At 35.2% G+C, this 20,903-nt stretch overlaps 1 protein-coding gene across 6 annotated transcripts in view; it reads left to right on the top strand.

Moving 5' to 3' along the window:
* The window catches only part of USP8 (ubiquitin specific peptidase 8), a 43,226-nt gene that overhangs the window by 18,890 nt on the left and 3,433 nt on the right, over window positions 1-20,903 (top strand). For all 6 annotated transcript variants that reach the window (XM_031453074.2, XM_031453071.2, XM_031453073.2 and 3 more), the window contains 11 exons: window positions 507-549; window positions 3,070-3,214; window positions 6,139-6,301; window positions 8,392-8,536; window positions 8,841-9,061; window positions 11,316-11,900; window positions 16,307-16,384; window positions 16,799-17,061; window positions 18,900-19,112; window positions 19,549-19,759; window positions 20,629-20,865. In XM_031453074.2, coding sequence (XP_031308934.1) covers window positions 507-549; window positions 3,070-3,214; window positions 6,139-6,301; window positions 8,392-8,536; window positions 8,841-9,061; window positions 11,316-11,900; window positions 16,307-16,384; window positions 16,799-17,061; window positions 18,900-19,112; window positions 19,549-19,759; window positions 20,629-20,865 — 2,304 coding nt within the window. The remainder of the gene's footprint in view (window positions 1-506; window positions 550-3,069; window positions 3,215-6,138; window positions 6,302-8,391; window positions 8,537-8,840; window positions 9,062-11,315; window positions 11,901-16,306; window positions 16,385-16,798; window positions 17,062-18,899; window positions 19,113-19,548; window positions 19,760-20,628; window positions 20,866-20,903) is intronic.

Below are 20,903 nucleotides of genomic sequence, written 5' to 3'. Positions count from 1 at the left end.
TTCTTTTAGTGATGCTGAAATTAATCAACAGGTACAAGTGGGTCCTTGGTTTTCCCATCTACAAAATGAGTTAGTGCCTTAGAGAATTATCCCATCCTGTCTTGGTTAGAAAATGCAGTCTTATAAAACTTGGTATTACTTTATTTTCCTTTAATTCTGTAATGGAGGGCACTGAAGAGAATGGCCAGAATTTTTATTTTATTGTAAGAAGTACTCTCTCATTAAATTAAATACTAAATTTCTGTAACAGTCTATGCTTTTAAATTATATTTGGCCTTTAACTGAAGAAAATTCTGAGGAAATGATACATATTTCCAACATGCTGCTAGTTATTTTAGCTGTGACCAGAGTAGCCCGATAATGCCACTATGTTTTTATGAAATGCCAGTACTCTGCACATTTCATTTCTTAAGCTTTCAGTTTTAATGAAGTATTAAAGTTGAGCTTTTTGTTTCTATAAAAATTTTTGTGTCTGTTAAAGTTGAAACTTTTTTTCTATGAAATAGATAAATGGTGAAAAGAGTGAAAAAAGTGAGACCACAGAGAAAGGTAAGTGTGTGCAGAAAGACGGAGTTCTTTAAAGTTATTACTGAGATCTTTTAATCAGAATAAGCTTCAGATTTTACATAATGAGATTCTTAACACTATGTCTGACCTACATGTAAGCGTTATCATTTTTCCTAGCCTGTGCAATTATACTGAAAATGTTTTATATTCTGTACTTACATATCATGGGGAATATTAATGGTGATGTATAACTGAAAACATGGAAACCACAGTTGGTATTTGTCATTGTTTTCTTTTCAAGGTGTATTTTAGCATAGTGATTGAGAGCACGGACTCTCAGAAGTCAGACTGCCTGGGTTGAATACAGGCTCCTCCTCTGAGTTTCCATCTTCCTCTTGAGCTTGTGACTTCATCTCTCTACTTTAATTTCCCCATCTGTGAGGTGGGGATAATAATCATACCTATTTCACAGGGTTGTTGTGATGGTTGATTAGGTTTGTGTATGTGTAACTCCTCGAACACAGTAAATATTGTATTAGCTGTTAGTACTTATGGTTCTAGGTGGTAGAATTAATTATTTAAAAGCTTTTTACTCCCCTCAAAAAAATAAAAAAATCTAAATCAGTAATTTGTATGTTATCTATAGGTAGTATTGATGCTCCAGTAACAAATATGTGACCTAAACAAGACTTAAGTGTTCCTTTCTCAGAAAAGGTTTAACTTAAATATTAATTGTATGTTAACACTAAAATTAATTTTCTACTTAAAATATTACCATACAACAACTTAAAAAGTAAACTGAGTGTAGTAAGTTACCTTCCTGAAAGCTGTTATCAGTTCATTCTAGGGTTAGTTGTTTTTTTCCCTCCCAAAACAACTTTATTCATGACACATATTTTTTAAAAAACATCCCACCCCCTGGAAATGAGCAAAAAAAAAAAAAAAAATCCACCTCCCACTTCTCTGTTCCCATTTCCTTCCATTCCCTCCAAATAAAAGGGGGGAAAAGGCAAAGGAAAACAAAACAAAAAATGCCCCAAAACAAGGTAGTTCATTTCCCCGGGGGAAGGGAAGGGGAATTTATACTGGAGCCCTTGGGAGCAGACCAGAGATCTTCTGGCTTCAGAAACCTGCAAAGAATGACACTTGAAACAGAAAAAGAAACACAAAAGGAAACAAAATGGATCACCAGGCAATCTAGACAGGCAGGGAGCCAAAAAAGAGGGGTGGGGTGGGTGGTAGACCTGGCAGGATAGGAGCAGGCATGAGGGGACTGTGAAAGTTAGGGAGAAGATAGAGGGAAGGACACATGCCCATCTCCCCTTGGGCAGCCCCCCGTGGGGTGACGGGGGACAGGGGAACAGGGGGAGCAGCTTGTGCACTTGAGACATGTCCACGGCAAATTGCCAGAGGGAATGAGCACCCCCTGCCCCAATCCCTGGGCCTTCCCCTCCTCCCCAAAGCAGGTCCCTCCTCAGCAGTTAGTTACAGGATTCTCCCCCCTTCCACGGTGGTTTTTTTTTTTGTTTTTTTTTTTAATATTTTAATTCTTTCTCTTCCTCTTCCTTCCTCCTTTTTCCCTCTTTCTCCTAATATACACTTTTTTTTTAGTAAGGAGAATATAAGGTTAGTTATTATCCATGTGTTCCTTTGTATCTCAGCCCGCGTAGATGTTACCCTTCTTGGTGGCTTGTTCTCCAATTTAGTTCTGTTGTCAAAATGGTCTTGATAGTTAGAAAGGGAAGATGGTTATTATTAGCAGCTAGGTATTTTAGGGTAGGAGATGGTGTGACTGCTTTTCTCACAGCTCGCGGCTGAAACAGTTCTTTACATATTTAAGCTTCTCTGTAGTGTTTCTTAATGTTTCACTTCAGGTGGGAGAAACTGGAAGACAAAAATGGCAACATAGGCAATATTTATTTTGGTTAAATACTAAAGGGCTAGATAGTAAATATTTTAGGTCTGGGGTGCCCTGTGGTCCTTGAGGTTGTAGCATCAAAGAAGCCATAAACAATGCATAAACAAATGAGTGTAGTGTGTTCCAGGGAAACCAGTTGGCCATAGTTTGCCAAACCGTGGTGTAGAACACAAATAACAAGCTTTTGGCTTATTACTCTAGGAAACCTACAGGTTTTCCAAATAGCCCCCATAAGACCCCATAATACTTTTAAAAAAGAATTTAGAACCTTTCAAGAATTTTTGTATCGTAGATGTTTCTTCTAGTTGACATTTCTCAAATGGCTTAATTTTTAAAGTAGAATAAGAATATTTTCATGAGACACATTAATTTTATACAGCAACAGAGCCAACACCAGATGTTGTAATTTCACCAGCAAGTTTTGGTATTTAAGTCTTTAAAAATGAAGCATTGAACTAGTTTTTCGATAAATGACAAAAACATAAAATTCTATTTAATGTTAGTTTAAGAGGCAATAAATAGTATGATGGAATAGCAAATATATGACTCTTCTAGGAAGAGCTATGCTTGTCCTGTGTATAGTGATATATAGCACATGGAACTGGGTGTTTCTTGTCACTTACATTGTCTCTCTGGATTCCAAGGAACAGTCACAGCAAAGGAGCTATATACAATGATGATGGATAAAGACATCAGCTTGATTATAATGGATGCTCGAAGAATGCAGGATTATCAGGATTCCCATATTTCAAATTCTCTCAGTGTTCCTGAAGAAGCCATCAGTCCAGGGTGGGTCATTGTATATTTAGATAAAATAGTAAGCTGTGGACAGTAGTAAATGTTACTCCTTGGCATCCAGGCTAAATGTGATTAAGTAGCCTTTTCTTTTCCCATTGATCTTTTCATTCTTTGCTCTGTAGTGGTACACTTTACCCTTCCTGAAAGGTAGTATAAAGAACATTCCAGTTTGGCTGTTTTTTTCCTATCTGTGGCATTTGGACTCTTATTAGAAGAAAAATGAAACTGCCTTTGTGTGTCCTCTTTCCCCAGCTGTTTGTTGACTAATTTCTCCTGTTATTTTTTATTTATGAGCTTGTGAATCATATACACCAAATTGACTGAAATTGTGAACTACCTAATTGTTTTCTATTTTGAAATTCCCCATACTAATATCTGTTGAGTACACAAGTACTTTTTGACTACTGTGAAACTTAAGATGAATTTAGGTTGAATTCTATACCAATGAATATTACCAAGGAATTGCATACCAAGAAAATTACTACCTTTTAATTTCTATTTCAGTCCTTCTGAATTAGTTAAAAGAAGTCTTGTTTGGTGCCAGAATTCCTTTTTAGTATTGGCTAATCTCCCTTTCTTACTTGAGAACAGGCCTTAGAGCTCTCTGTAGGCAACAGTATGTATAGCTAACTGATGTTGAATACTGTATTACTAGTTTTTCATTGTCTGTTTTAAAATTTTAATACAATAAAGTATGCATACAAAACCACCTTTATCGTATTTATCCCAGTGAATTTTCAAAAACTGAATTCATCCATTTAGCTAGCATTTGGTCCAAGAAATAGAACATTACTATCACTCCAGAAGCCCCTCTTAATGCCACCTGTCAGTGGGTACCTATGTCTCTACCCACCCAAGGCAACAACCAACAGAATAGACTTGTTTTTGTGCTTTATGTAAGTGGATTCATACATCTAAAGTCTTTTATGTCTGGCTTCTTGTACTCAACCTTATATTTGTGGGTGTCATGTATATTATTGTGTGTAGTTGTAATTGATTTAGTCTCAGTGCTATATAGTGATCTATTGTGAGAACATAGAATAATTTACTGATCTAATTTACTTTTAGGATTATTCTTTATTGGATATGATGCTGTTTTTCCATGTATATGGGAAGGTACATTTTCCTGTTAAAATAAATTTAAGCAAAAGGTCACTTTCAACCAAATAATTAAACATTACATAATAGACAAGATAGAACAGAGATGCAGCCACTTATGAAGGTGATACATGAAGTTTGGGGAATACTAACCGATACTGTTGTTTCCAAAACTAGTATTCTGTAGAATACTAATCTTGAGTTTTTAGACAGAGTGCATTTAGGCAAATATACCCTTAGAGTCAGAAACAGTCCTTAAGAATATCATGTTTTAAATTTTCTCATTCTTCACTGACCAAGCATCTAGTCTCTGTATCTCAGGTGAGAATTATTATGAAACAGTATTTTATATATTTTTTTCTTTATTTCCTAGAAGATACAGTAACCAGCATTATTATATAGGAACAGGATTTTTTCCCCCTTAAATAGTTTAAACCATTTTGTTTTACTTAGAATATAAGTTTTACCAGTCCTGTCCAGCTTAGCAGTATCATCAGTTAAGAATTGAAATGCCGAGATACTTTGCTGGGAATAATATGGAGTTCCTTACCTGGAGTTGCAAATCTGTATTATTCATTCCATCGTTGAGCAGATACTGAGCACTTACTGTGGGCTGGGTTATTGTGGTTCTAAGTGCAAGGTCTGATCACTGAACAGACAAAAATCTTTGCTTCATAGAGCTTGTATTTTAAAAGGGAGGTGGGATAGATGATACAGACAATAAACCTTAAAATGTATGTCTGCTGTTGATAAGTGCTATGGAGATGGGTGTGTCAAGTGTATGTTGAGGTGAGTATTAAAATTTTAGTCCATGAAGGTTTCATGGAGAAGTTATTCCTGAGCCAATCCTGAGATAAAGGAAATGAGTGATGCAGTTGTCTGAGGGAAGAGGGTTCCAGACAGAGGGAACAGAAGAGGCACTTAGGCCGGAGCATACCTGCATCAACCAGGAATTACAAGAAAGCCAGGGGTGGAGTGGAGTAAGGGAGAGTGAGTTAGTATGTAGTGCTGAGGAAGTTGAGATAATAGGATTTGAGGGAGGAGCTGTGCAGTAGGCTCATTATAAGGCCTTTAGGTGAGAACTTTAGCTTTTGTGTGAGTGCAGGAGGAGGTAAGCAGCCTGCTTTAACGTGTAGTTGGTGGTGTTCACAGGTGATGGTACAGAAGGCAGCACAGCAGAGCAGCTAAGAGCATGGACACGAGCCAGACTGCCTGGCTCAACTTGGCAGCTATGACCTTGGATAGGTCACTTCAGCTGTTTGTGCTTCAGTTTCCCCATCTATAACATGGGGATAATCATGCCTATTTTATAGGAATATAGTGAGGATTCAGTGAGAGTCGATGAGAATAAAGGATTTAGAATAGGACCCAGCACATAGTAAATGCTGTACGTGTTTGTTAAATAAGCATTTTGGTATTTGGTTAACTTAATTATCTGAGTAGGTATAAGAGAACTGAAATATAAATGATGTTACCTAGGTGACCCCCATCCCCAACTGTTTATATTTGGCTGAGAGGTATGACTTCCTCTATTTTTAGTTTTGGCCCTTTTTAAAAAAAATAAAATAAAAAGTCAACTGTGTCTGTTTCTTTAGTCTATGATAATTACTAAAATATGTTCCGATATTATGCAGTAGTGAAATTGTTAAAACATTTTAGGTTATTTAATATCTTAACAGAGTCTGACCTTAGAAAGGAAACTGTCTTAAAGTTTGCTATGGTGTGATAAAGACTGTAGAACAAAGCTCAGCATCTTATGTTAGTATATTAGGACCTTTTGTCTATTTTGCCCCAATACAAATGTTAATACATTTCAGAGTCACTGCTAGTTGGATTGAAGCAAACCTCCCAGATGATTCTAAAGACACATGGAAGAAGAGAGGGAATGTGGATTATGTGGTACTTCTTGACTGGTTTAGTTCTGCAAAAGATTTACAACTTGGAACAACTCTACGGAGTCTGAAAGATGCACTTTTCAAGGTTAGCAAGTTTCCTTGTTAGCTTACTGTAATTGCAAGCCTTCTCTGGTTGTTAGAAAGGTGTGTTGACTAGTTGATTATCTTAAGGACAGGAGGCTCTGCCATGTTTTGGTTGTAGATTTTTGAAAATTCAGATTTAAAAGACTAGTTTTGAATCATCAAATAACAATAAACTGATCTTTATATAGTAGAATATTAGAATTTTCAGGAACATAATTCTGACAAACAAATTGTCTGAAAAAAAGAATTATTTTTTGTTATGAAGCATAAAGGCAAAGGAAGAAGTCACTAAGGAAAAAAAGACTGATAGATTTACTATATAAATTAAAAACTTAGATGTACAAAAAAATACCATAATATTTGATGTTGGAAGACAAACAGAAATATTTGCAACAAACATGGCAGTGATTTAGAACACCTAAAATCTGAAGAGCTTTTGCAAATAAATAAGAAAATTACTTAAGATAAAATAGTGAAATAGTGGACACAGATAGACATGAACAGAAGAGGCTATGCAAGTGACAACATAAAAATGTCAATTTGACTAGTAATCAGAGACATGCAGATTGAAATAGTAAGTGCCACTTTCATGATAAAATTAACAAAGATAAAAATAATAGTTTAATTTGTTAAATTATTAAACAGTGATAGCACTGAATGCTGGTGAACATGTAAGAATAAACTCATTCTACTAGTAGGAAGGTCAGTTGGCCAACTAGTTTTGACCTAAAAAATTGGCAGTTTTATAAAGTTCAAACTAAGATACATGAAATTTTAATGTATGATAAAGCTGACCTAACAGATCAGTAAGGAAGAGATGGATTGAAATGACTGGTCTGGGGACAGCTGGCTAGCCAGTAAGTAAAAGAACAGGAATCCCTACCTCATTTCTTAGACCATGTTGGATTCCAAATGGGTAAAAGATATAAATATGTTGATTGAAACAATGAACTGCTAGGAAAAAACATTGATAGGTGGTTTTATTATCTTGATCCTATACCAAGAGGCTAATATATTTGACTATGTTTAAAGCACCACAAATTAAGTAAAAGTCAGTTAGGAAAAATACTTGTAACAAATATGACAAAGACCTATTTTCCTTAATATCCAAAGTACATTCCCTATTAACTAACAAAATAGCTAACTATAGAAAAATGGGCAAAAGATGAGATTAGTTAAGTCATGGACTATAAAGGGTTAATAAACATATTAAAAAGATGTTCAGCTTCACTAATAAGTGCTAATTGAAACAACCCATTTTATGTCCACCAGTTTGGTAAAAATTATAAAGACTTATAATGGACATTCTCATACACTCTCAGTAAGTGTGTAAATCAGTATTGTCCTTTTGAAGGGCAATTTGGTGGCGTCTACCAAACTTTTAAACCAATAGTTCTATTCCTCGGAAGTTGTTTTACAGAAATATACAGACAAATTTTATAAGATCATTTCAAAGATTAGCAGTATATGTTAAAAGCCTTAAAATGTTCATGACCCTTGGCTCAGCAACTCCACTTCTGGGGATTTTCCCTAATGGGAGTTCATTGGATGTGTACATGTATAAGGGTCTTTAGTGTTTATCTCAGCATTGTTTATAATTAAATCAGAAAATAACAATAACCAAACAGATGATTGGTTTACTTTTGGGGTGTGTATATGTGTGTATATAAAATAGAGTATTATCTGGTCATTACAAAGGATGATATAGCTCTTTATTAATGTTCATACAAGAGAAAAGCAGCATCATAAGTTTCTTTATTTTATAAAAATGAAATTTAAAGTGTATCTACATAGAAAACTGTAATAATAAACTCTAAAATGTTAAAGTAGTATCTGATGAGATTATAGGTTATTTTTGTTGTATGTTTACTTATTTTCTTACTTTTCTTCTAAAATCATAGATTATTTGTGTGGTTTTAAAAACTTGATCTATCCATTTATTTCATTTAGTGCTGAATTTTGAATTCAGCTCTCATTTTTTTCATCATTTACAAGATGAATCTAAGAGCAGTTTTAAAATCCAGGTTTGTTGTGTGTTTATCTGTCAAGAGACTGCTGCCACATTAAACACATTGTTTCCTTATTTTATAGTGGGAAAGTAAAACTGTCCTGCGCAATGAGCCTTTGGTTTTAGAAGGAGGCTATGAAAACTGGCTTCTTTGTTATCCGCAGTACACAACAAATGCCAAAGTCACTCCACCCCCACGAGGCAAGAATGAAGAGGTGTCTATCTCATGTATGTATGTGAAATTTTTTGTTTAAAATTGCTTCGGTAAAATAAACTTTAAATTATTTATGTTCTCAGGGTAATGTTCTTGGTTGTGTGTGCGTTTGTTCTATTAGAAAGTAGTTTGTTTTCAGGCATAAAAAATACAAGATGCCCACAGCCTGGAAATTAATGTTTCATTCTTTACAACTGTGTTGGTTGTCACCTCTTTGTTTACGTTTAACTATCACATATAGCATGCATGAGATGTTAAGTACTATTTATGGGATTGGCTGTTCTTTCAAAAATATTATTATTCTTTTGGGGGTTTTAGTGGATTTTACTTACCCCTCACTGGAAGAATCAGTTCCTTCTAAACCTGCTGCCCAGATGCCACCTCCTGTAGAAGTCAACGAAAATATAGAGCTGGTAAACAGTCAAGATGAGAGAATGGGACTGCTGAATGTATCAGCCCCAGCTGAACCAATTGCTGCTTCTAAATCTGATGTTTCACCCGTAATTCATCCAGTGCCTATTATAAAGAATGTTCCACAGGTATGTTCCTGATTTCCTTTTAACTTTATTGGCTCTTTTCTTTTAATATTGTATTAAGTATATAATATAGAAATATGTATGTAGAATATATACAATTTCAATACTTTAGAAAGATAAATATTGAGAAATAGCTGTAGGTTTTGGTATCTGTATTGCTATAAAAAATTTTCGTTGTAATTCAGTCTTACTGCCTCAGCAGTATTAGAAGAGAGAATTCAAAGAATTTTATACCCAGCTGGGTCCATTTAGTACAGGCAGTACTAATGAAAGACAGTATTACCACAGTGAACTTCCACGCTTTTTTAATTATAATTTAATTCATAGTATTTTCCCAAATAGTTTGGCTGAGATGGTATATATTTTGGTTTTGAAACAGTACTCTAGTTCCATTTCCTTAGAATTTGACACTTAAATAACAGGCATGTCTTAATTATTTTAAAGAGTTCAAATAACTAAGATGTTACAATAAAAAATGCAGCATCTTTCTCTTCCTTAGATTCTACTTAAAGAAATGTTAACTAATTCTCTCCTATGCATTTTCCAGTAAGATTTTTTAGCATTTATTTTTAATTTTTTTCTTCAGCTATATTTAAACAGTATTTCACATTTAAAGTGGGTTGTGATTAGAAAATTTAGTCATTGTTTTGTTATAAAATGAGGTGGTTCATTTCTTCCTTTTTTTTTAAGGTCTGCTTTTAATATTTCAGATTAAATCTTAAGACTAAATAGTATTTGAATAAAATTTTCTTAAAATGTAAACTTAAGAAATTCAAAAAAGAGCTTATGATACTGCACTTCCTTTCAACTTAATCATCATGTTATTTGAATTCGAATCCCTTTGTGACTTTCTGCAGTGTATGCAATTTATAAAACATATTTTGAGGATTTCCTGTATGAAAGAAGACAGAAAGGTTTACAGATATGATTAATCCCTGGATTCTGTCTGTTGTTTAGGAGAGACTTATACAATATCAGCCATAGCATAAGGCAGAATATCATAATTGTTCTTAATAGTCACTGGAGCACGGAGCAAGGAGAGAAATTCTGACTGAAGGAGGGTATCATCAGGAAGGTCTTCATGGAAGATGTTGTTACTGGAAGATATTCTTATTTTTGTTTCAGTAAACTGTATTCCCAAGAAACGATGTTAGGGTTGCTTCTAACAATTTTGTAGGGTTGGTATGCTGTTAAATTGAGGTAATTCCTCAACTTGTAATTAATGTCTCATGTCTTATGAAAGTTGTTATGGAATATTTTATTCACTCTCTCTGCAACATTTACTTACTATCAGGCACTGTCTCTACTCTCCTGAAGCTTATATGCTAGGAAGGAAGGAAGATTTTAAACCAGCAATTATAGTTACTTAACTAGAATCCCAGTAAGTACTGTGAGGGAAAAGAATAGATATGAGAGCATTTATCAGGGGACTTGGTTAGTCTTAGGAATCAGGGAAGTCTTTTTTTCTAAGGGAGAGATATTTAAGCCAAGACCTAATGTGGTGGTGGGCATTACCTAGATGAACAGCTGGTAGAAAGGCCTGAGTCAGGAAGGAGCATGGTTATATTTGAAGAATTAAAGCAGGGGGTGGGGGGCAAGTATGGTTGGTATATGAAACAGTATGAGGTAAGATTGGAGAGAGGCAGAGGTGAGTCCACACAGCCATACAGGCATGGCAAGGATTTTAGATGTAATCGAAGTACAGTGAGTAGCTACTTAAAATTAGGTTTTAGGTTGGTGGTCAGATTTATGTTTTAAAATGATTACTCTGGTAACAGTGTGGAGAGAGAAATTTGAAACATGAAACTCTCCGTTTTCTGGTTTGAGCAACTGTTTGCATGGTGGTTAGGTTGCATGAGATAAGGACCTTGTTTGTGGGAGGAAATCATGAATTCAATTTTGGCCATATTAGGTTTGTGGGTATATGTGAGACACTCACATGGAGATTCTGAGTAGGCAATTGGGTATGTGGAACTGCAGCTTTAGTCTAGGTATGCCCAGGTCCAGGTTTTATGTTTTGGAATGAACTCTTCATATACAGAACACAGCAGGAACATTGCAAGTGTGGGTGGAATCAAGAGGAAGTAGATGCCAAAAGTGCCTTATGAGAAGTCTTGACATTGGATAATTTACGATGTTTTGGCAGATGTTGTCTCCACAAAGTAATGGATCTTTTATCACAACTTGATGTCAAAAACTGACACTACATTCCTGGATTTTGACAAAAGTATGTTTTTCACTGTTTTTGTTGATATAGATTGATCGTACTAAAAAACCGGCCATCAAACTGCCTGAAGATCATAGAGTGAAATCTGAAAGTACAGATCAGGAGCAACAGCCTCCTCAGAATGGAAAAGTTGTTCCTGATCGATCCACAAAGCCAGTATTTCCCCCTCCCACTGCCATGTTAACAGATGAAGAAAAAGCTCGTATTCATGCAGAAACTGCTCTTCTCATGGAAAAAAACAAAAAAGAGAAAGAACTTAGAGAAAGGCAGCAAGAGGAACAGAAAGAGAAACTGAGGAGGGAAGAACAAGAACAAAAAGACAGAAAGAAACAGGAAGCTGAAGAAAATGAAATCACAGAGAAGCAACAAAAAGCAAAAGAACAAATGGAAAAGAGAGAAAGTGAACAGGCCAAGAAAGAAGATAGAGAAATCTCAGCAGAGAGGGGCAGAGAACTAACAGGAGTAAAAAGACAAAGTAAGAGTGAACAAGAAACTGCTGATGCCAAGAAATCTGTGGAAGATAAGGGGAAAAGGTGTCCAAACCTAGAAGCACAGAAAAAGTCAGCGGGAGATATGCCCTCCACCTCTGTGGCAGGCGACTCGAGTTCAGGCAAGGTAAGCAGAAACAAACAGTATACATTGCCAATGAAGTGTAATAAGATGTATATAAAAAGATGACACCAGTAGCATTCCATAAACAGGGCAGACATTTTAAGTAGTTTCTAGGAGGTGATACCAAGATTTGTACTGATCCACCTACATTGGCTTACCTACTCTTCTTTGGTTGGAAATAAAAGTGCTTTTTGTGTCTATGAAAATGCAACATGTTTTTGATAATTGAGATAAATAGCTACATTCTTCATTTTTTAAAAAATATTTTACTTATTGTATTTTTTTTAACTTTGGGGGGAGGAGGTAATTAGGTTTATTTATTTTTAGAGGAGGTACTGGGGATCGAACCCAGGACCTTGTGCATGCTAAGCATGTGCTCTACCAGTTGAGCTATACCCTCCCCCAACATTTTCATTTTTATGCTTCATGTTTGATCATCAAAAGATGAGAATGAAATACAATCCTCTGATCCTAGAATGGAGGAATTAGGTTTATTGGCTGGTCTTAGGGATCAGCGAAGTCTTTTTTTCAGATATTTATGTGATAGGATTTGTATCTGCTTAAAATATGTCCAAAATCAGTGACATCTAAATGAACCGACATTTATCTTTGTGTATAATGATTTTTTTTGGTCAGGTCTATGTCATTTTATTTGTAGATTCATCGAATCAATAATATTGGCAGTAACATCATTAATATTGCCTTTTTCTGCCCTTGGCTATTCCCCAACATTGACTCACATAATTTTGGAGATTTTTTTGTTGTTATTCTTTTTTAACCTAATAACACCATGCATACTTTTCATGGTTTTTTGGGTCTCTTATGCAAATTAAGAATTGCCGTTCCCTTTTGAACACTAAATATGTCTTTTAGTGTTTTTTTTAGTCTACCTTATTTTTTTTCTTCCAGTTTTATTGAGATATAATTGACATACAGTACTGTGTAAGTTTAAGATGTACAGCATAATGATTTGACTTACATACTTCATGAAATAATTATCACAATAAGTTTAATGAACATCCATCATCTCATATGATACAGAATTAAAGAAACAGAAACATTCTGTGTGTATGATGAGAACTCTTAGGATTTACTTTCTTAACAACAGTATATAATATACAGTAGTGTTAATTACATTAGTCATGTTGTACATTACATTCCTAGTACTTATAACTGGAAGTTTGTATGTTTTGACTGCCTTCATCCAGTTTCCCCTTCCCCTACCTCCCACCTCTGGTAATCACAAATCTGGTCTCTTTTTCTGAGTTTGTTTTTGAAGTATAACTGATCTACAACACTATGTTAGTTCCTGTTACACAGTATAGTGATTCAATTGTTGCGTTCATTTTTGGTGGCGTCTTCAGGATTTTCTGTGTGTAGTGTGTCATCTGCAGATAAGTAAGTTTTTAATAATAGCAAGAACAGCTATAACCCTTTTTACATTTCATGTAAATGGAAGTATATTTTTGGTGGTGTAAATACGAATTCTGATGGAAGATGAAATGCCATCTTTATTGAATGTTAATTTCGGTATTTCTCAGGTAGCAATTCTGGCATACACAAGAAATTAATAATTCACACTAATGCCACATTTATCCAGGAAACACTTATCTGGTAACTTCAGTTATCAAAGATAAAGCTCACATGCAAAAACCTTCTAAACACTCCGGGTTAGGGAAATGAAGCCCATGTTCTAAAATTCTCTTTATATTCATATATAACTTTATATTCATAAGAGAATCAGAACTTAAGAGCTCTTACAATTTAAATATTATTCATTATGTAGCTACTATATACCAGATTGTTTTTCTACATTATCTTACTTATTCCTCCTAATGACAGCTCCATGAAGTATTCAATTTACAAATGAAATTGAAGTTTAGAGATTAAGTAATTTGCAGATGAATCACATATGCACTGAGATTCCAAAGCCACTTTCTATCTTGATACACTTAGAGGCAGGCAGTCTTAAGAACTTTAAGCATTCATATTTCTAGGGTCATTTAGTATTATAGAAGCCAAATAGCCCTACAAGTCTAAACAGCCCTGAGGTGATCATGTGTAGTTTTTTATGTTTCCTATAATGTAATACATGAAGAAAAGTTAAGGTTGCATTTATTGTATGGTCCTTTTAAAAGTTGGCAAACTGTGTAATTTATTCTGGAATAAATTTTATTTAAATTATCACAGATTTAAAAATTTTTACTTTATTCTTGTTTCTAAAATAATCTGTAAAATTAAAGTGAATTTTTTAAAAAAAAACTGTAAGTTCCAAGAGGATATAAGATGGATTTTGCCCTTTTGAATATTGTTCTGTATGAAATTCTATAATCTCTTTCATTCTCTTTAATAATACATTATTGTTTTCAAAGCATGACCACTTTCAAGGTAACCAAAATCATAAGAGTTTAAGTAAAAGGATAGTGCTCACAAAAGGCTATGGTCAGTACACAGTAATGACCGACATCTTATACTTTGCTGTAGTTTATGAATGAGTGCTTCATAATCCACTGTGATTTGCATCTTTTTTCCCCTCATGATTCATCAAAGTTTCTTAGTTCTTTACCTTTAGCGTTAGGAAATCCCACATGGGCCCTGCCACCTTTAATTAAAAAGTATCTAATTTGACAATAAAATTTTAAAAAAAACTTCCAAAGCCCTCATTTTTTTCTCTTTTTACATTTTCATTCTGATGGACTTGCTTGCATTAGCAAGTGATAGGTAGGTTTATACTGGGGTAAAGTTGAAGTTTTGTTTTACTTTGATTTTAGTCATTTCACAGCCTGTTAAGATTAAAGGACAGCCAGAAAGTGGAATTCTAAAGACTGGAACTTTTAGAAACAATACAGAAGACACTGAAAGAAACAAAGTAAGCAGTAGTTCACTGGGTTGGGGAAAAAAAGACCAAACAAACATGGATTATAATCATGTGGTTATCGCTGCTGTATCATCATCTTCTGTCTTCATAACTACTCTCTGTGGGAATCTTCACTATCTTTGATAGCTCTTTTTCTTTATTTTTACTTGATTGATCTATTTATATGCTAAAGGGCATAGATGCTTTCTTCCTATTTAAAGTACGACACTATATTCTATTTATTTTATGGAATTAAAAGATACTTAAGCCTTACTGTGTGTCCAGCAGTTCTACTTCTGGACATATATCCAAAAGAATTGAAAGCAGGTTCTCAAGAAGATATTTATACACCCACTTTTATAGAGTATTGTTCATAATAGGCACGAGATGGAAACAACCCAAGTATCCATCAGCAGAGGAATATATAAAAAACATGGTATGCACATACAATGGAATATTAGTCAGCCTTTAAAAAGGAAATTCTGACATGGATGAACCTTGAGGATATGCTAAGTGAAATAGGCCAGTAACAAGAGAAGAAATACTCTGTGATTTCATTTATATAGAGTACCTAGAGTAGTCAAATTCAGAGAGGCAGGAAATAGAGTGGTAATTGCCAGGAACTTGGGGATGGGAGGAGTGGGGGATTGTTGTTTAAATGGGTACAGATTTTTAGTTTTGCAAGATTAAGAGAGTTCTAGGGATTGGCTGCACTGTGGTGTGAATATACGTAATGCCACAAAGTGGCATTTCATCACAGTTTTTAAAATATTTAGGCCTTTTACAGAAACATCTTTGCCTTTGTTTTTGTTTAAGAGCTTTATTGAGGTATAATTTGCATACCATAAAATTCACCCATTTTTCGTGTACAGTTCAGTTCCGAGTTGCAAAACAGTTTTGACTCAATCCAATTTTAGAACATTTCCATCACACCAAAAAGATCTCTGTGCCAGTTAGTAGTCACTCCCCATTACTACTTCAAGCTTCAGGCAACCATGAATCTAATTTTTGTCTCCATAGATTTGCCTCCTCTAGGCATCATATACATATATACAGTCTCTTGCATGTGTCTTCGTTCACCTAGCATACTGTTTTGAGGCTCATGCATATTGTACCATGGATCAGTAGTTTCCTTTTGTTGCTGAGTAGTGTTCCCTTGTGTGGTTGTACCACATTTGACGGACATTAGATTGCTTCTGCTTTGGGGCTGTTATGAGTAACGCTGCTATGAACGTTTGCATTCAAGTCTTTGTTTGAAAATATGTTTTCATTTCTTTGGGGTTGACACCTAAAGTGGAATTATCTTTGTGTTTTTGTTTTTCCAGAAGAACTTTAAAAAAACCACCGTCATAGGCTTGTGCACACACATGCCTTCCCCTTGCTGTGGTAATATTAGGCTTGAGAAAGCATATAATTCTTTATCTTTGAATTTGTTTTAAAAAAATATTAAGGGCAGCCAACACAGGCTTTTTGGTTCTTTGGTACAAGTAACTTACATTGTATATGGCAAAATTTAATTTAAAAATCTTTTTTGTTCTGTTTGTTTTTCTAGACTCGAGAGCCTTTAACAAGAGCGCGAAGTGAAGAAATGGGGAGGATCGTACCAGGACTGCCTTCAGGCTGGGCCAAGGTAAAACTCAAAATTAGCACAGAAATAAGTAACTTAGTCCCTGTTTTTAAAAAAAACACACACACACACACATTTATTTGTTTATTCTACATCTCTCTAATGCAGAATTTCTTCATTATAGAAAACATAGTTCATTTCTCTAATTACAGCAGGGTTAGGTTTCTCAATATCCAATCTGGGATGCTGGCTACAATATATATAATAGCATCCCGACATTTGTCATTTAGAAATAGTGTATCATTTTAAAACCTAAAATTCTTTGAAAGTTTATTTATAGAAGTAATTATCACCATCTTATTCAGATTCTTTTAATCCAAAAGTAAATTTAGCAATGGAATACTTTTGAGTGATTTTTTTGGTTCACTTAATGTTCATTGTTTTTTGACTTATGTTTTCTCCCTCCTCCATCTAAAGTTCCTTGACCCTATCACTGGAACTTTTCGTTATTATCATTCGCCCACCAACACTGTTCATATGTATCCACCGGAAATGGCTCCTTCATCTGCACCTCCTTCCACCCCTCCAACTCATAAAGCCAAGCCACAGCTTCCTGCTGAGCGGGATAGAGAACCGTCCAAACTGAAGCGCTCCTACTCCTCCCCAGACATAACCCAGGCCATTCAAGAGGAAGAGAAGAGGAAGCCAGCGGTAACTCCCACAGTTAATCGGGAAAACAAGTAAGTTTATCCTAACTCCTCAAACTGAAATAATCTGCTACGTTTGAAAACTTTTGCTCTAAACATATCAGTTTATTAGTGTCAGGGAGTCAGAAATTTCAGTGGATGGCTGTATCAGCCATTGTTATTTTCTATAGAGAGAAAAAGAAATAAATGGATTAAATGTCTTTGGTATTTCTCCCAAGTACTAACTTAAATATATCACAGAGTATTATAAGTAGATATAAAAGTGTATACCTTGTTATAGTTTAAGGCAGAGTGTCATAGACTGCCTAAAAGTTTTTCATAAACCTCCTGTGATCCCTGAGTCTCCCTTTGAGGGCCATAATTTATAGGATTGTTGAGTGTATCTTATTGCAGCTCTCAAATTCCAAATTTTCTTAAAACTCAGTAATGTCGGAGCAAAGTTACATGGTATTAAAATAATAAGCGTTATAGTGTATATCCGCTTCTAATTCTTATTCTTTTCCCTTTTCCCTCATTGCATTTGTTACTCTGTTCACAAGTAGTGATCAATAGATTCATTTAAGTTTTCCCCAAACAGTATCTCATTTAGATGTATTCCTGACTTTACCCCTTTTTGAATATTCTGATGATCCTGGCTTTGATTGATAGGGTTATGAGAAGATAATTTTCAAGCCTGCCTACCACTTCTGATCATTAATTTTGGGGGATGTGGGATAGATGGAAGTAGAAATAAATGGATGTTTCTATTTATAATATACACTCTCTTAATTGCTAAGGAATTCTAACTAGGCTATCTTTTTGGCCCCTTCAGGTTTCCCCAAAAGTAGTTAATATGTTTTCCTCTTGAGACCTTACCCTGCCCAGGAGGGAACTTACCTGGAGGAGCTGTTGTAAATTCTGTAAATCTAGTCACAGATTTTAGGGCTCACTGTTAAAACTGATGAGATTTAATTGTCTTGAGTCATTATTAAAGTTGGTTAATTTGAAAGTTTTAAAAACTATAGCATATGCAGTTTATGTATTTTTTTATATATGTATTGACCGGAGAAAGAGCACATGAGTGCATACACCGGAGCCATCTATACACAAAAGCTGATTGAAAAATAGTTTAATCTGCTCTCAGGATTCCTTTCAGAGGTTGGAAATATGCTTAGGATTAGTCATAAAAGAAAGAGCCATCAGTTAGGAGTTTTCTCCTAACTATAGCAGTGCTAGCAGTTCTACATATGAATCAGATAAATTAAATAACAGAAGTCTTGGAGGCATCCTCCAGTCCAGTGCAGTCCAGTATGGTGGTGGTGGTTTTGAATTGTGGCTAGTGTAACTGAGGAGCTAAAGTTTTAATTTTATTTTAAATTTAAATAGCCATCTGTAGCTAGTGGTTACTACCGTATTTGTCAGCACAGCTCTAGACTTTAGGTTGTAGTACCCAGATAACCTCTGCCTCCTTGCTGTTTACTCTGCAATATGTACATATACATATTTGTTTATTCCTTGTTTGGCATTCTGGTTGAATTCAACATTTGGTGATGCTAAACTTCCTGGGATCATTTAAGGAAGTTTGAAAGAGCCTTCTCTACTAGAAGACTATCTGTTCATGAGAAGCCAGAGAATCTATCTCAGGGTTTCCTTAAGAACCAGGGACCCACATAGGAGGTTAAAGTTATTAATTATATCACAGAATATAACCAGTGTTACCTAGATGCTAAACATCCTATAAGACCCAGAACCTTATGAGCTAACTTAATACCTATTTGCGAGATTACTGTGTCCCGTGGTACAAGCGCTGGAGCTTGCTGCCCTTTGTAGCATGAACTTTAATTTTAGATGCTGAGCATCTTAAGATATCTTGTACATTTTTTCTTCCTCAGGCCAACAAGCTACCCTAAGGCTGAGATCACAAGGCTTTCTGCTTCTCAGATTCGGAACCTCAATCCTGTTTTTGGAGGATCTGGACCAGCTCTCACTGGACTTCGTAATTTAGGAAATACTTGTTACATGAACTCAATACTACAGTGCCTCTGTAATGCCCCACATTTGGCTGATTATTTCAACCGCAACTGTTATCAGGATGATATTAACAGGTAAAGAAATTTCATACTTTTTGCAATATAAAATTAAAAGGGTGATCTGATCACACGTACTTACCACTCATCTCCAGAGAAGTCAAATTCCGGAAGAGGAATATATCTTTGTTCTTAAGAACGATGGAGAGGAAAGCCTCCTCTAATTGGTAAAGGACACACAGGAAAGGAACGATGCAAGAAGGCGGATCCTCACTGTCATAAACTGGAGCCTGTTGCTAAAGAGGAGACAGTGCAGGGCTGGCAGCCTAAAGAAGCAAGCTGGAGGGTGTAATCAAAGTACGATTCAGTTGTGTATGTGGTAATAAACCTGTAAATAAGTACTTTAGGGTAGAGCATGTGAATAGTTCAAGGTTGATATCAAGAACCCACTGTAACTTGACTTTATATAATTTCCTTTATTGCTTTTTTTTTTTGGTAACTCTTAATTGCAAAGGTCAAATTTGTTGGGGCATAAAGGTGAAGTGGCGGAAGAATTCGGCATAATCATGAAAGCCCTGTGGACAGGACAGTATAGGTATATCAGCCCGAAAGACTTTAAAATCACCATTGGGAAGATCAATGACCAGTTTGCGGGATACAGCCAGCAAGATTCACAAGAACTCCTTCTGTTCCTAATGGATGGTCTCCATGAAGATCTTAATAAAGTAAGAAATTTGATATTTCTAAATTGCAAAGACTCTTTAGGGCTGCTCAGCATTGTACTCATTTTTATAGCAATTTTAAATTATACTTGGTGATTGTTCAGTGCTAACTGATTCAAATCTAGTGACTTTGTGCTATAGCACAGAACTATAAAATACATCTGATAGGTTTAATATTTGAAAGGAAGTATATACAATTTATATTTACTTACTAAAATGTTAACAGGTTGTATTATGGTGAGAAATTTGTAAAGGTTGCTGTAAATTTGTAAAAATAGTTGTTGGAGATACTGTGTGTGTGACCCATGCGCCCAAAAGAGCCATGTGAAAAGTTACTGAGGCATCCATCTCTACATAAATAACCAGGTTGTCTGTATACTGTGGCTTCTTTTTAGGACCAAGCTGTGCTCTTTCAGATACCTTTGGGATCACATTTCTTACCAGCGAACATATATACACATGCACACATACAAACACACACGTGTATGTGAGGATGTGTGGATGTATGTTGTGTGTGTGGAGACAGTGTCTCCACCCGTGAGACAAGAACAATGAAGTATCATCTATCTAGTTGTAGCCCTGACTCTGAGATATGTGGGGTGTCTTCTCTTCAAAACCAGACTTCTGAGCTTAAATGAAAATTTATTAAGAAACTGCAGCAAGTTGCACCCTTTTGTAAAGTGGGTTTTGGGGATCTGGGAAGGCTTTTTTGGTTGGAACTTTTTTGTAGCACTTGATGAGATTAGATCTCCTTTATGAGAAGAACCAGAAGTGTTTCTAAATCTGCAGTGTTTGTATTTAATACACTCTTTCAGTTGTATATTTTAACTGTTGACTTCAGGATATTAACAGAGTTTAAATCTTATTTCTAGGCTGATAATCGGAAGAGACATAAAGAAGAAAATAATGATCATCTCGATGATTTTAAAGCTGCAGAACATGCTTGGCAGAAACACAAGCAGCTCAATGAGTCTATTATTGTTGCACTTTTTCAGGGTCAGTTTAAATCCACAGTACAGTGCCTCACCTGTCACAAAAAGTCTAGGACATTTGAGGCCTTCATGTATTTGTCTCTACCACTAGCATCTACGAGTAAATGTACATTACAGGTAAGTTTAGGACTGAGAGAAATAACAGAAAAATTGTT

The sequence above is a fragment of the Camelus dromedarius genome, chromosome 5, assembly GCF_036321535.1.
Source record: "Camelus dromedarius isolate mCamDro1 chromosome 5, mCamDro1.pat, whole genome shotgun sequence".
Taxonomy (NCBI): domain Eukaryota; kingdom Metazoa; phylum Chordata; class Mammalia; order Artiodactyla; family Camelidae; genus Camelus; species Camelus dromedarius.
Note: the sequence above shows the minus strand (reverse complement) of the source record. Positions and strands in the feature narration are given on the sequence as shown.